Source organism: Psittacula echo (assembly GCF_963264785.1).
Source record: "Psittacula echo genome assembly, chromosome: 4".
NCBI classification, from domain to species: domain Eukaryota; kingdom Metazoa; phylum Chordata; class Aves; order Psittaciformes; family Psittacidae; genus Psittacula; species Psittacula echo.
The window spans coordinates 50,595,145-50,608,890 of record NC_137738.1 but is presented as its reverse complement, the minus strand read 5'-3'; the positions used below and the strand labels follow the sequence as shown (position 1 = coordinate 50,608,890).

The following is a 13,746-nucleotide window of genomic DNA, read 5'->3' as shown; positions in this document are numbered from 1 at the left end:
GTACTTCAGGGAAAGTGTTCAGACCCAATGAAGAAGATATTCTTTGTGACATCTTGGCTTATTAAGGACTACGGTTGATAGGCTCCAAAGGAAGATATTTTTGCCAAAGAAATAGTATAGACCTAAGCTTTAGTAAATAAGTAGATATGAACTAAAAGGTTTTTATTGTCTCTTAAACAGGTATGTGTGGTGAACAGCTGAATATTCCTCTGAGAGAGTAAGCAGGGTCTGGCAGAGAGACAGAAATTTTACAGGATTATTAGATCCTCCATGAATGACAATTTCTGCCTCAAAGCATCAGCAGAATTATGCAACATACTAATTAGAGATCGCTATGTTAAGCAACCTGTTCATTTAATTACTGAAAGTTTTCAAAATGGATAATAAGACCACATGTGTAAGGATTTCCAAGGGTGCTATTATAATCTGTGCTTGAGAAGAGGCCAGAACGGAGGCATTGTAAAATTAAGCAACTTTTTTGCAGTTATGTAGAAAGAGACTTAAAATTTCAATGGATTTGTCTCCAGTTAGCAAGAACTTTAAATTAAAGATTGTGTTTTTCACACTTGTTTAGTTTAACCTACTAGAAGCATTACTTAATCAGTAACACTTTCAAATAGTTACTAAACAATATTAATGTAGATATGGTGAGTTTTACTTGAGCATATTGAGTACATTTTTAGGGTCATTTTAAGCTTATAATGTTGTTATTGCTCTATGGCATAATTAGGAAGCTTCCTCGAATGAGCTTTCATTTAGGTGATCAAGTAGGATAAAAAATGAGAACACAGAAATGCAATCAATTTGAAAGTGATTACAGCTTCTGGGTTTAAATCTAGATCCTACCCTAACTTGACAGATCTTCCAAACTGTTGCAGTCAAGTCCGTCTGTAGTAAAAGCAGCAGGACAGGAAAAGACTCTTATTATTTTGTTTAGTCTAATATCATTAGTTTGTGCTTCAAAGAAAGTTTAGTAGCACTGTTTCTTCAGTTTAATATTCAGAGTGGCCACTGATGGTAAGTGTGATAGGCACTCACATGGGCATTGGAAATTGTGGTGCTAAAGATAATTGATTGCTTACAACCACATAAAGAATCAGTGCTAGATGCAAGAAGAAAGAGGGGAGGAAAGGCCAAGGGTTTTCTTCCATATGCAGAATTGGCTTCAAGACAAATGAGCAATGATTGGGTCAGTACTTCATGTGCCTTATGTAGCTGATGTGATTCAGATGCCTGGCATAGCAGACAGTAAACTATGCTGATGCTGCCTGAAACATCCCCTTCCCTTTTAATCTTGTTTGTTTTAAGAAGTCAGCAGTTGCTTGCTGACAGTAACAGTCAGCTTAAATATTTGGTCTCAATGTTGAATCTCAAATTGTTCATGCATATCCAGGATCCCAGGCCCCATTACTGCCAGCATTATGTATTTTAGGGAATCCAGAATGGCATCAAGGAATCAAAATTGCAACACCAAAATGAGAGAAAAAAAAAATTGCTGCAGCTTTCATCACTAGCTGTTAATGCTAAAAACTGTTAAACACATTAAAATCCCATTTAGCAAATAGCAGAACATAATGAAAATTGGAACAATTCAGCATACAAATGTGGGATAATACTGAAAGGTTGTTTCTGTGTGTTAGTGCTTCTCTTTGTTCCAAGATCTGTGCTGAGAGGGAACTAGCTAGCTCAAAGGATAAATAAACCTTGGCCTTTTACTAGTAATTTGTTTCTTAATTTACAGATTTTTCTCCTTAAATTGTTGTTTGTTTTTTTTTTTACGGTTAAAGTCATCACCATTTGATATTTAATATCCTAGAGATTGGTTATTTTATTGTAAGGAAAACTCGAAAGTATGATTGCAAAATAAGCTTACAGCAATGAAGCAAAGGGAAAATAATGAAAAGTGAGATCTTATTAAAGATCTGGATAGAAACATGCATCCTTCTTTTAAAACAGTTTGAAGAACCTTTTACAGACATCCTGCTATCGCCAAATTTGATTCCTTTTTCTAACTGCATAATCTGCAATGGCAGTCCCTGTGAAGTCCAGTCATATCCCTAATGATGGTAAAATTTCTGTTATTCTGAAGCTCCCACCCTAATTTCAGAAATCTTTCTTTTTTCACCTCTTACCTTTCATGTCTGTCTTACTGAGAGTAGTCATAAAATTGAGTGCCAAAATATCCTGTCTTAACCTTTCCTACAGCTGCTGCAGTAACAACAAAATATTTTTCTTGGACATTTTCTTATCCAAGGTCATCCAAATAATTTTCAGAATTTTTTGGCAGCTAAAAGATAAATGACTTGGAGGAAAAAAGTTTGGTTTACATTTTCCAAAGAAAATTGTTTTGTTTTTTTTTTTAACAAAATACAAGTCGTGGTAGAAAGGTATTTTCTGCTGAAAAAGACTTCAAAAATAAGCTTTTTAGGTAGCTCTAGTAATCAAACACTCTATTGAGACTGGTGGGTGAAAATAGAAATTGTTGAGACTTTGTCATGCCTTAATGTTCTTTCTGAATTCTTATAAGAATTAAATCCTCAAATCCCAGTTTATCTCCCCAAATGGAAACTGTTGAGGTAAACTACATCTGTTTCACATATTACCCGTAAGATTATCGAAGGACTTTTGTTGTCTTTCTCATCGTACTTGTATTTTTTCAAAATAAAAATCATGTTCAGTGTTTGGCTAAACAGGAGCTGTTTGGCCAATGTCTAGCATTTAGTTTTTAAGGGCGATTGTGCATGGAACAGAAACTTCTTCGACTCTGTCTTCTCTGTCACTGGGGAAACCAGGGTATATGGTAGAGAATCTCATTTTTCTTTATCGTACATACATTTTTCTTTCATATACAAAATACTTAGATCCCCCTGGACAGACATGAAATCTTTTTCTGAGATCAGATCTCCAGAATAAAAATATCTTATAACAAAAGCCTTGTAATGTAATATTTTAGAAAGCTCAAGTAATGGTTTATAAATGTCGAAGACACTGCTTAGTGTCAAATTTGCTATATATATGGCTGCAATGCAAGTTGGCTCATGTGGCTTGCAGGCCAGAAATAGCCTTCCATCTACTGGTACAGTTCTGTGAGACTTTTTAAATCTATTTTTATCAATGTGTTTCTGACCACAGTCTCCCTCACATGATTGACAAAAATAGTAACAAGCCTACAGATGTGTAGTTTAGGAAGAAATAGATGAATATTAAAATCTTCTTATTTTTGAAATAGGAAAACCGAAACAAGCCACTAAATGTCACAGTAAATGTTCCGTTTGTTGCATTCAGCAGCACAGCTAGTTCCACCTCATTTGCTATTTTAACTGTTTAATTTCTGTTACATCCAGGCTAAGAAGCGTTAGCATTGAAGCTGCTGACCACACTTCAGCTGGGAGAAAGGTGGCATCTTCAGTGGAGTTATGTGACTGTCCCCCAGGGTATGATGGTACCTCATGTGAGGTGAGTGTCATGATGGAGTCTAGATCAATCATGCTGGCATTGTGATAGTTGTAAGCAACTAGTGGCCCTGTGTTGGTAGAAAATAGTAAAAGAGCTGTCCATTCCTATTAGGAATTTGGTATGGCTTGTTTAGTTACCTTTATTTCTAGGTGGTGGTTCACTATATTTGATAATATTTGAAACCTGAAGTGATTTTTTGTCTGGTGATTTCTAAGTTATGAAAAGACATTTCTCATGATAAATAGAAAATGAACGCATTTGTACTCTTCAGCTGATTGATATTACATATGCATGAAACTATCACAATTAGAAGGAAAATGCCAGTTATCTGACCTGTGCACAATAAAGCCAGATCAAATTGTCTGAGTTAATGTGGTTTGTTTTCTTAGGGCTTTGCCATTTGCCTTGGAGTCTTTGAGGATTGTGTGTGTGTTGTTGTGAGGATTGTTTCACTTCAGTTCTGTTACAGATAATAACATACACACATGCTCAGGAAATACCCACTTTCATAACAAATTCATTAGTTCACACAGAATGTGTTCATACAAGTGTACATATGATTAACTAGCTCACATGGGCATAGCTTGAGGTAAATAGAAGCCAACAAACAACAAAAAATTTTTCAAAAGCTTTGCCTTTAAGGAAATTGTTTCAAACACCAAGATGCTCTGCTTCACAAAACTACAAACAGTATGCCATTTACACAGGCACTGTAGGCATTTTCTTGTCAACTCTCTTTTTCTTTAAATTTTTCCATGCTTGTATGTGATATTTAGGGCTTTAGAGTCTACTTTCATGCCAAGTGTGGTTTCTTGTTGCTGGAGCTACATAAACTAATGTAGAAAGGCCTGAAGGAATTAATGGATATTCCTATCACTTCCAAATGGTACAGACAGAGAAGAAACTGGAGAAGAACATTGCCTACCTTCACTGATAAAAAATTTTCAAGTCTGACCACTGTCTGTTCAATTATCTGAATTAAAAAGCTTGATGAAGTGTCATTGTGCTTCACACTTTATTTTACTTATCCATTTTTTTCTCTCAATTCATATATATGTGTGATTTCCTAGACAGCAGTTGGAAAGGCCCTAATAGCAGATGTTTCAGTATCTATTTTTGTTGTAGAAGCTGAAGGACTTGAGTAGAATTCCTGTTTTGGGGTTGCCGAAATTCTCTGTTCAACATTGTATCCTTCAAGGCTAAACCTTTTCTCCAATTCAAAATAGTCCCTGAAATCTGATATATACTTAAGATCATATTCCGCAATAGAAAGTACATCTATAGATAAGTGCAAATTTGAAGTCTCTATGCACATTAGTGGTCACAGACATTCTTTGATTCCTGCTGTGGCTAAGTGCTAACTGCAGACACCATATTGTAGTCCCTACCTGTATGTTGGTTTTGCTCCCAGGAGTGAAGGCAAAGAAAATGTGATAGACTTCTTCATGAACACACTTTTCCTCCTTCCCCTCACTGAATGTCGCAGCATTTTGAACAGATATGTATAGGCCATTTGACAAAGCTGGCCTATCTTACAATAACGATAGAGTTAAAAGTTTTAGTTTCCATGCCTTTATTCACTAAATTAATTTCTCAGGAGTCCTGTAGCATGATATGCATTGAACAGTTACAGTTGATAGAAAAAAACAGGGAAATGTTTTGGTGTTCTGAGTAACAAGGACAAGCAAGAAAAAAATAAAACCCAAACAAAAAAACAGTGAAGTTTTAGATTTCCAGACAAACTAGCAGTTGACAAAGTATGGAAAAATAAATTGAAAATATGGATTTCTTTAGAATACTATATTGTTATATTTGTGTTTTCTGAATACTTTTGGCCTTGTCCAACACTTTGCTTCTTCTGGTTTCAACCTAGCAGAGTTTCATTTTTATTGATTTTGTGGAGGTTTTCAGTTTCATCTTCTCTTCTTCATTTAAGTTAATGTGCACATGTGTTTCCTGCATAATGATGTTGTGGTACCTAGCATAGATGCTGCAGCACTAAGAGAAGCCATTATTTACTTATTTCTTGTTATGAATGTTTTGGCACAATCAATTCAGAAGACAACCAATCCCATTTAAAATATAGTGTCTCTTGTGAAATTATTCCATTACACAAATTTGGAATTAATTTTCTACAAGATTCTACAATTAAATTGTTACGGTTTTGCTAGTATATCTGAGAAATGAGCACAGAATTTCATGAGCATAGGTAAAGCAGATCAAGTTTTAAATTTCAAATACCAATTGGACAAATTTGTGATAGATTGTTCTACTCATGTGAATCTTCTGGCCTTTATTTGCCAACATCCTCATATTTGATTACTCTCTATACTTTTATTTCCTCTGTGGAAGAAGTTGCTTTTAACTAACATCACTATTATGGTCAAGAACTTTCCCAACTCTGAATGTTACATCATTTCTTTTGTTAATATCCCAATCTATAATCTTTTGTTTTAGTTTTGTTCTAAGCCTTTCAGTTGATATTCTATGTCTAAACCCTTAGAATTAGTGACTTCTGGAGCCTTACTTTGTACAGGATCATGTGTATGAGATCATTCTTTTCATAGTCACCAAAAGAGGGAAAACGTTTATAGATTTATACAGAAAAAAGCTTAAGCAATTGTATCTCATTACAAGGAGGGGAGGGAAAGGTGATTTCTTTTACCCCATTTTTCTTTTTTGGATTGTATAACTCTGAATTTTAATTTTTAGTATTTACAGGGTTTGTTAGGACTGTCTAACCAAGAATGAAAAAAAGGAAAAAATAAGGCTAATGTCTCAGGTTTTGGGATTTTTTTTTAAAAGAATCATTTACATTCATCTTCAAATTACTTTCACATTTTGCAGGAGTAAGACAAAAAGGGACATCATCTTCCTTTTTATGAAGGAAAATCGTCTTGATATCTTTTTTGAAAGTGTATGTGAAGGGTTTTTTTTAATTAAATTATGCTTTCAGTATTCTATCACCTCAAAACTTTCTTTTTGTATTAGCCAGGTGCTTTTGAAGGTCAACACTCTGTCATGAATGCTTTTATATTATGCAAAATCCTTGGATCACATGAGCATTCTTATTGAAGAAAGATGATTTGCAAAAACTATAAAGCCATTTGTGAGATATATAGTAAGAAAGACTGCTGCTTGACAACTTATTATGAAGAAATGGAATAGATGAATTTTTGCTGATGAATCACAGTTGTACGATGTCACCTTTCCTAAGAAAAAACTGTCCATGCATTTAATATCGATCTGAATCTCACATTGAAAAAAATTAAAAATCACAGCAATTTCTGAAGGGGAAATGACTATACTTTATATTTAAGAAGCACATTTTTTAAATAAAAGGATGGCTTTGGTTTTAGCCTATGCTTTAATTCAGAGTAGTCTTTCATTAGACTCCAAACAAGAAAGACTAAATGGTATTTTAATTGCTCTTTGCAGCTGAACTTCTGAGAAGATGTTTGTTGTTTTGGGGTTTTCTTCCCTCTTTCTCGCTCCTTCAGCATTTTGCCTTGTGGCTATTTTTCAATCTGTAGCTCTTGCTTTGATGCTGTCATATTTCAGTTCTTCATTTCTCTATGTTATTTTACCATTTCAGTTTCAGAAAAATGTTCAAGTTAAGGATTCATCTAATCTCACACCTGCCAATAAGGCTAAGGTCAGTGCAAAGCCATAGCACTAGGAAGAGCAAGTTTCTAGAGAAATTATGGTATTTATTAATTTGACAAGTATGGTTTTGTTTGTGCAAGTATCAAATAAAAAAAATATTTTTTTAATCCCATTCATTTCTTTGTTCAAGTGAAAGTTTAATTTTTTATCTAATTTATCTTGCAGTCTTGCTGGCCTCGACACAGGCGTGTGAATGGCACAATTTTTGGTGGAGTCTGTGAACCATGTACATGCTTTGGTCATGCAGAATCGTGTGATGATATCACAGGAAAGTGCCTGGTAAGTGTCACTACATGAAACCGAGTGAACATGGCCGACATCATTTCAATACATCTGTGCAATTGAATCAAGGATCTCTGAGACCTGAAACACTCAAGAAGAAAGAAAGCCAGCTATTAACAGACAAGATCTTCATGTTGAACTGTTGCTGAAGTTAAGGATCCCCTCATACCAAGACATGGTAGCTTCTACAGTTAAACAAAAAGTATTTTTTTATTCGCATAGGATTTATGTTTTGAAATAGGATCAATAGGCTCAATAAAGTGTGGCATGCGGAAAGCAGCAAATATTTCAATATTCTTCCATATAAGATTTATCTCCACTTCCCATATGTCTCCTGCAGCATATTCAATTAATAGCATGTAGCAGGTGACTTTGTAAATTGTGTTCTAGTATGACAAGAAGATACTGTTAAATGGCTTCCTTCACCTAAATTACTACTAAATCTTGAAGAAACAATAAATTGTACTTTAAAAAAATAAGAAAAACATATTATTTGGGTTTGGTGGGGTTTTGTTTTTGTTTGTTTGTTTGTTTTTCTTTTTGTTTGCTTTTTTGTTGGTTGGTTGGTTTTTGGGGGGTTTTTGGTTTTTGTTGGTTTTTTGTTTTTGTTTTGTTTTTTTGTAAACTATGGAGATTTTATGAAGTTACCTACTAATTCAGCAATTAAATCTATGATTATCCGTAGCAAGCCTACCAGCACACCACTATTTCCAGCCTATTCAGTAGCCTTTTGGAATGGGTAAATTATGCTAAGTAGACTTCTCTGATTAACTGAAGGACATTTTTAGTTTTATATTGCCTGACATGGCATGAAGCTTGAAACAACATGCCTCATTTTGTTAGTCTTGCAGAAATAGAACTTAAGCCAGTACCAGTTTAGTGGGATATCATCCTCTCATTTCCCTGCAGATTTTCAAGTAGACTCTGTATTGTGCGTGTTTCTAAATGTTCCCTCTTTTTTCCTTAGGAAAAAGCTGCTAGGAAAAATCCAAAATTAAAATACAGGCTTTTTTCAATGTAATTTGGCACTTAAAATTATCACTCTTCTTCTTGTTTTGCCATAGAAAATGTTTAGTTGCAATGCAGTGCAAAACAAGATATCCTTAATGTGTGGATCAGTGAATTTTTCAAATTGCTTTTTCATGAATAGAAGCTTAAAATTATTCTAAATTTAATTATACTGTAAGGCTTAAAGAACTGCCTAGGATGAAAAATATGTTTGACATGGCAGTCATGTTTTGAATCTTTCCCTTATATGCAATGAAAATGTTTTATCACTAGGGTAATATGGATTTGTGTTTCTCAACAAAGATAAAATTTATTGCATTAATGACCATAGCCTCTAACTATGATGTCTTAAACAACAAGGTGTGATAAAATCAATTACAGAAAATAAAAGGAAGGGAGAATCCTGTTTAAGGTGTATAAGAACAATTGACTATTTTGCTTAAGAGTGCATAGCCAGATGTGAGGTCTGCAGTTACTTGGTTCTTTGTCTTCCAGTTTTAGCCCTTTCACAAGTTTCCCTTCATTTTTGTCTGTTGCACCAGCCTGAATATGAGAAAAGGCCAGGTAGTTGCATACTGTAGTGGCTTTGCACTTTTCAGCTGACGTGAACTACTGACCGAGACTGTAGAGCTCCCCCTTCTGTTGTTTCAAGGCTGATGGTGTAAAGGTAACAGTACTGACAAGTGGAAAATAACCAGTTGAAAATGTACTTTAATCTGTATGCGCTATCAAGCATTCTGTATTTTACGAGCTCTGACTCTCTGTCTGAGCTTATACTAGAGCATGCTATAAAGAAGAGGTGTTCAGGGAGCTTAAAATCAGTTCTGGATTTTCTTGCAGCTTTCTTTGAAAACACTGTAAGTGAAGTTAGATCAGTTAGTATCTATGCAGGCTATTAAATGCTGCTATTCACTTTGGATCATAAGTCTTTTGAAGTAAGAGAGAGAAGTCTGAATGCTGAAACAGAGAAATGTTTCACATCAAAGGCATACTTTCTGTTGAGGTTTACACAGCCTTTTGGCCGCCTTATTATTATTCATGGTTTTTTTTTCAGTAATACAACAGACAATTTAGGCACCTAATTTACTGATATGATACTTTTTTTTGGTCTTCCTTAGCTTTGAAATGTAGTTGAAAAGCAGCTGAAATATGTTTTTGACTCATGATAAAAGCTCAAATCATCTGCTTCGACATAAGCTTCTATAAAAAGCTCATTTTAATGCATATCTTGCACTAACCTGCAAGGCCTTTGATCCCCACAGCGACCATGTAGAGAGCAGCATGATACATCATTCTCGTTACCATCATGATATACATAACTGCTTTGGTACATAGGGCAGGTTCTAACATTCAGCCTTAGGAAGCTGGGTAAATCTAAACCTTGTAAGAAGCAAACACATTTCAAGGTGTTTAATTCATTGCAGAATACTACGTTCCTATAACCAAACCCAGAGAAAGCAGATTTTCTCCCTTAAGATGTGCTCAAATTGCTAAGTGGGCAGTCCCCAGTGTCATCTATTCTTTTATTGTATTATTTTGTGTATAAATACGATGTAGATTGAGGCCAATGTCAGAGCTAGTGGACATGTGCTTTAGACAGTGTTCATCACAGAAGCAACAAAATGTCTCTACCCCTCTTCATATACACAGTGCACATATACACAGTAGAAAAAAATGATCCTAAGTTAAATGCAGTATAGGTTATACCACAGGTAAAAAAAACATGTGAAGCCTCTGCAACATCTTGATTGCATTTGTAACACCAGAAAAGAGAATTGTTCATGTAATCTTGACATTATGGTAGTTTGAAAATGCCAGAACATATTCATGCTTCCAAAGATGTAATACCATTGTCTGGTCTAGATGGCTGGGGAGTGTACTAAAACAGGCATCTAGGCTTATCCTTTGCCTTCTTTAGTTGGCTTAAATGAGTAGCTTCCCTGCTTGTCTCTGTGACAGATACCCTGAGAAAGGGCAGCAATGTGCCAAAGGCAGTATCTTGGACTCAAACTCAGTCATACTCCCTGATTAAAGTTTTATTTTAATCACTAGCCTTCTATTCAGACTGTTCCTTTACATATTCATGTACACTCAGTTGCATATGCAGCTAAGCAGGAGTTGTTTTCAGTGTGAATTTAGGGTTCCTTGATACAGAGCATAAAGATGCTAATTTGGTTTCTTCCGGGGGGGAGAGCTGACTCAGTAGAAAATGGTGGAAAACACACTCTGGGGCATCAGCAGTAAAGTCTTTGGCCAATAAGGTTTGAGTCGTACATAAAATTCTGGTCAAAAATAAATTTCACGGTTTTGCTACCTCAGAGGTTGTCCAAGTGAAGTTTTACAGTCTTTGTAAATAAAAGAGGTCCAGAAAATTGATGAATTCAAAATAGTTTGAGATCCAGTATCTGGAACTTGAAAGCATATTGTTCCTGGCCACAAAGCCTGTGGATCTGTGGAACAAGGCATTGATTTTACCAAAACCACTCCATCACTGTGTTGGAACAAAATATATGTTGAATGAAATAAAAAGAAAGCCTGTATAATGTACTGAGCACATTAGGGACAGTTGATCGTGAACATCTTTATACCCAGACTTATGACATAAAAAATAATTGATCCTACAAACGTGAAATTAAGACTTCAATGGCTTAAGCATGTTTTTAGGAAACAATCATAGTATAATTAGACGTTGATCAAACTAGATAATGCTCAAAACTATTGCTGTATATTTGGCAATTTTAAAAATTAGATTCAACCAATTGATATAAAGAAAACACAATTTTTTCATGAGTACTGATAATGTCTTTATAAAAGCTAATAACTCATCTACTTCAGTAATTACAGTGATCTGTAAATTTGGCAAATTAGTACAAAGTTTAATGCACCACTGAACAGAATAGGCAAATTATGTCACATGTACGTACTACATAATCCTTTTTCTTTGTCCTGCAAAATCCAGCCTGGCTCAGGAAGAAAAGTATAGGACCATACAAGATCATCATTTCTCTGCTAAAGTCTGACATATACACAGTGCAACATGTGCTCAGATTTTGATACTTTGGGGTTCTTTTTTGTTTTTAAATTTATTGATTCATGGTGAGTTAGCTGATAACGGATCTGAATTGAGGAGAATTAGACACAGTACATGGAAATGACTGATGTTAGAGTTTCAGAAAATAATTCATCAAAGAGAAGGTCAGCTCTTTGTAACATGAATTATTTTTCTACAAAATTGAAGGTTTTGGGTTTTTTGCTTTAAAAAAAGCAGAAGCTGCAAATACCACTCTGTAAGAGATGCGTGGTTTTAAAATAGTGTGTTAGCTCCTCTCACTTTAATAACATCCTTGACATATAAGCTGTTCATATTCTTCAAAAACATTAAGGTATGTCTGAGGTTATTTAAAGCTAAACTTCACACAAAAGAAGAATCCATTATTTTTCAGAAAAAGTACAAATAATTTGACATGATGCCTTAAAAAAAGTTGAATTGCAAAGGATTTTTCTTTTGAAACACTTAAATTATTTTTGTTACATCTCTCAAAAGCGTATCTTCATGTTCCCAGCTACTTTTTCATATGACTGATAGATGCTTTTTGACTGACAGCACTTGAAGTAACAATCAAACGAACTTAAATGACCTAATGAAGTAGAATTTAAACCAGCTGGTGGTTCTAAAGCCATAGTTTTATTTGACTTAGTCTCGATAGTTGGTATTAGTTCACAATCTACCAAATAGGTGAAAAGATTGTATTGTGACTAGTGCTTTAAATTTCAAAGATACGCTGATTGTATACAAAAGTAATAGGTATGCACCCTTTAAAACAGCCAATGGCATTTCTGGAGACAGGTGCTTTTTGACTGAGAAGGGTATTCATAGAATGATAGAAAAGTTAGGGTTGGAAAGGCCCTTAAGATCATCTAGTTCCAACCCCCCTGCCATGGGCAGGGACACCACACGCTAGACCATGTTCAGGTGTTTCTTCAGCCAAATGTATGGTATTGGCTATGCAAAGCACAATGCAAAAAAATGTTACACAAATCATTGCAATCCTGGAAAGTCATGAGGAAGAAATCAGTGTTCCTTAGAATAGTGCAATTTTCTTTATCCTTATTAAAGATACATTATGTCTCTCAGTCTGTAAGTCTGTTAAACATTAGTCAGTACCATATGCATGACTTATTAAAATGGGAAAACAATTTTTAAGTGTTCTTAAAAATATTTAAAGTTAAAATATAAGTTTGGAAATAGCTACACCTTAAAAAACAAAACAAAACACAACAAACAAAACAAAAATCTACAGAACCCTCAAGAATTCTTATGCAGCAGCTTGGTGAAACAGATTCTAGATTTGATCTGGCCCATTGTCTAGATCAGGTCAGAACACACCCCATTAAATAAAATCTCCCTCCTGACTTACATTGTGGCCATTTCAAGTTGCCATATGCATTTTCAATATATACCCAAACACATCAAGTTTGCATTTAAGAGCCAAAATAATTTCTCCTGCTTTTTCTGGTTTTACACTGTAAAAGGGCTACACTTGGGTATCTTGTGGCAAATAACAGCGAAAAGAACAGTGTGGTGTGCCAAAATGTGGTAAAAATGAAGAAAGAGTTTAAGCTAGAAAACTAATTTGCTGAGCCTATCATGGATCCTGCCAAATTAGTTAGAATTTCTAGATCTTATATAGTGAGCGGGAAAGAAGGGTAGAAGGGGTAATTAGTCTTTAAAGCTTGGTTCTTACATGTTACCATAGGAAACCTATTCTCAGAAGACCAATTTTCATTTTTCCAAAAGATCATTTAATTTGAGATTAGCCAAAGGTTATATACAAATATGCAGATCTAGTGCTGCCAATTTTATGTTGGATGTTTCATATGCTCAGATAACCTGTCTCTCGTATTATGAAAGCTGGTCACATAAAGGAACACAAATTGCTGGATAGGGCCCTATATACAGTATACTCATCCTTGTTTCCACTCATAACATAGAACATGGATGCTATTCTAGAAACATGCATTAAGTAATTCAGGCTTTGCTATGTTCACAAATATATTTAGTATACTGCTAGCAATATACCTTGTAAAATGAGCTAAAGCACTTAGATGTGAAAGATAATAATCTATTTTTTATAAATTACATAGTCTGGGCTCTATTTCTGGGAGAAACATCTGAAAACTGTCACAAAATATGGCCTCTTGTAAGAGGCTGTTTTGTGTTGCTCTGAAGGCTGGTTTACTTTAAGCTACCTAAAGCAATAGTGCAGCTGTTGTATCATGGAAAGATAAAGGTCTGCAGTTAAATATTCTTTGTGTTTTACATAAAGAACAATT

At 34.8% G+C, this 13,746-nt stretch overlaps 1 protein-coding gene across 1 annotated transcript in view; it reads left to right on the top strand.

The window, feature by feature from the left end:
• The window catches only part of LAMA2 (laminin subunit alpha 2), a gene marked incomplete at its 5' end in the record, with an annotated part of 387,284 nt that overhangs the window by 216,435 nt on the left and 157,103 nt on the right, over positions 1–13,746 (top strand). Inside the window, 2 exons of the mRNA XM_080616795.1 lie at positions 3,345–3,456; positions 7,288–7,401. Of these exons, the coding sequence (XP_080472921.1) occupies positions 3,345–3,456; positions 7,288–7,401 (226 nt within the window). The remainder of the gene's footprint in view (positions 1–3,344; positions 3,457–7,287; positions 7,402–13,746) is intronic.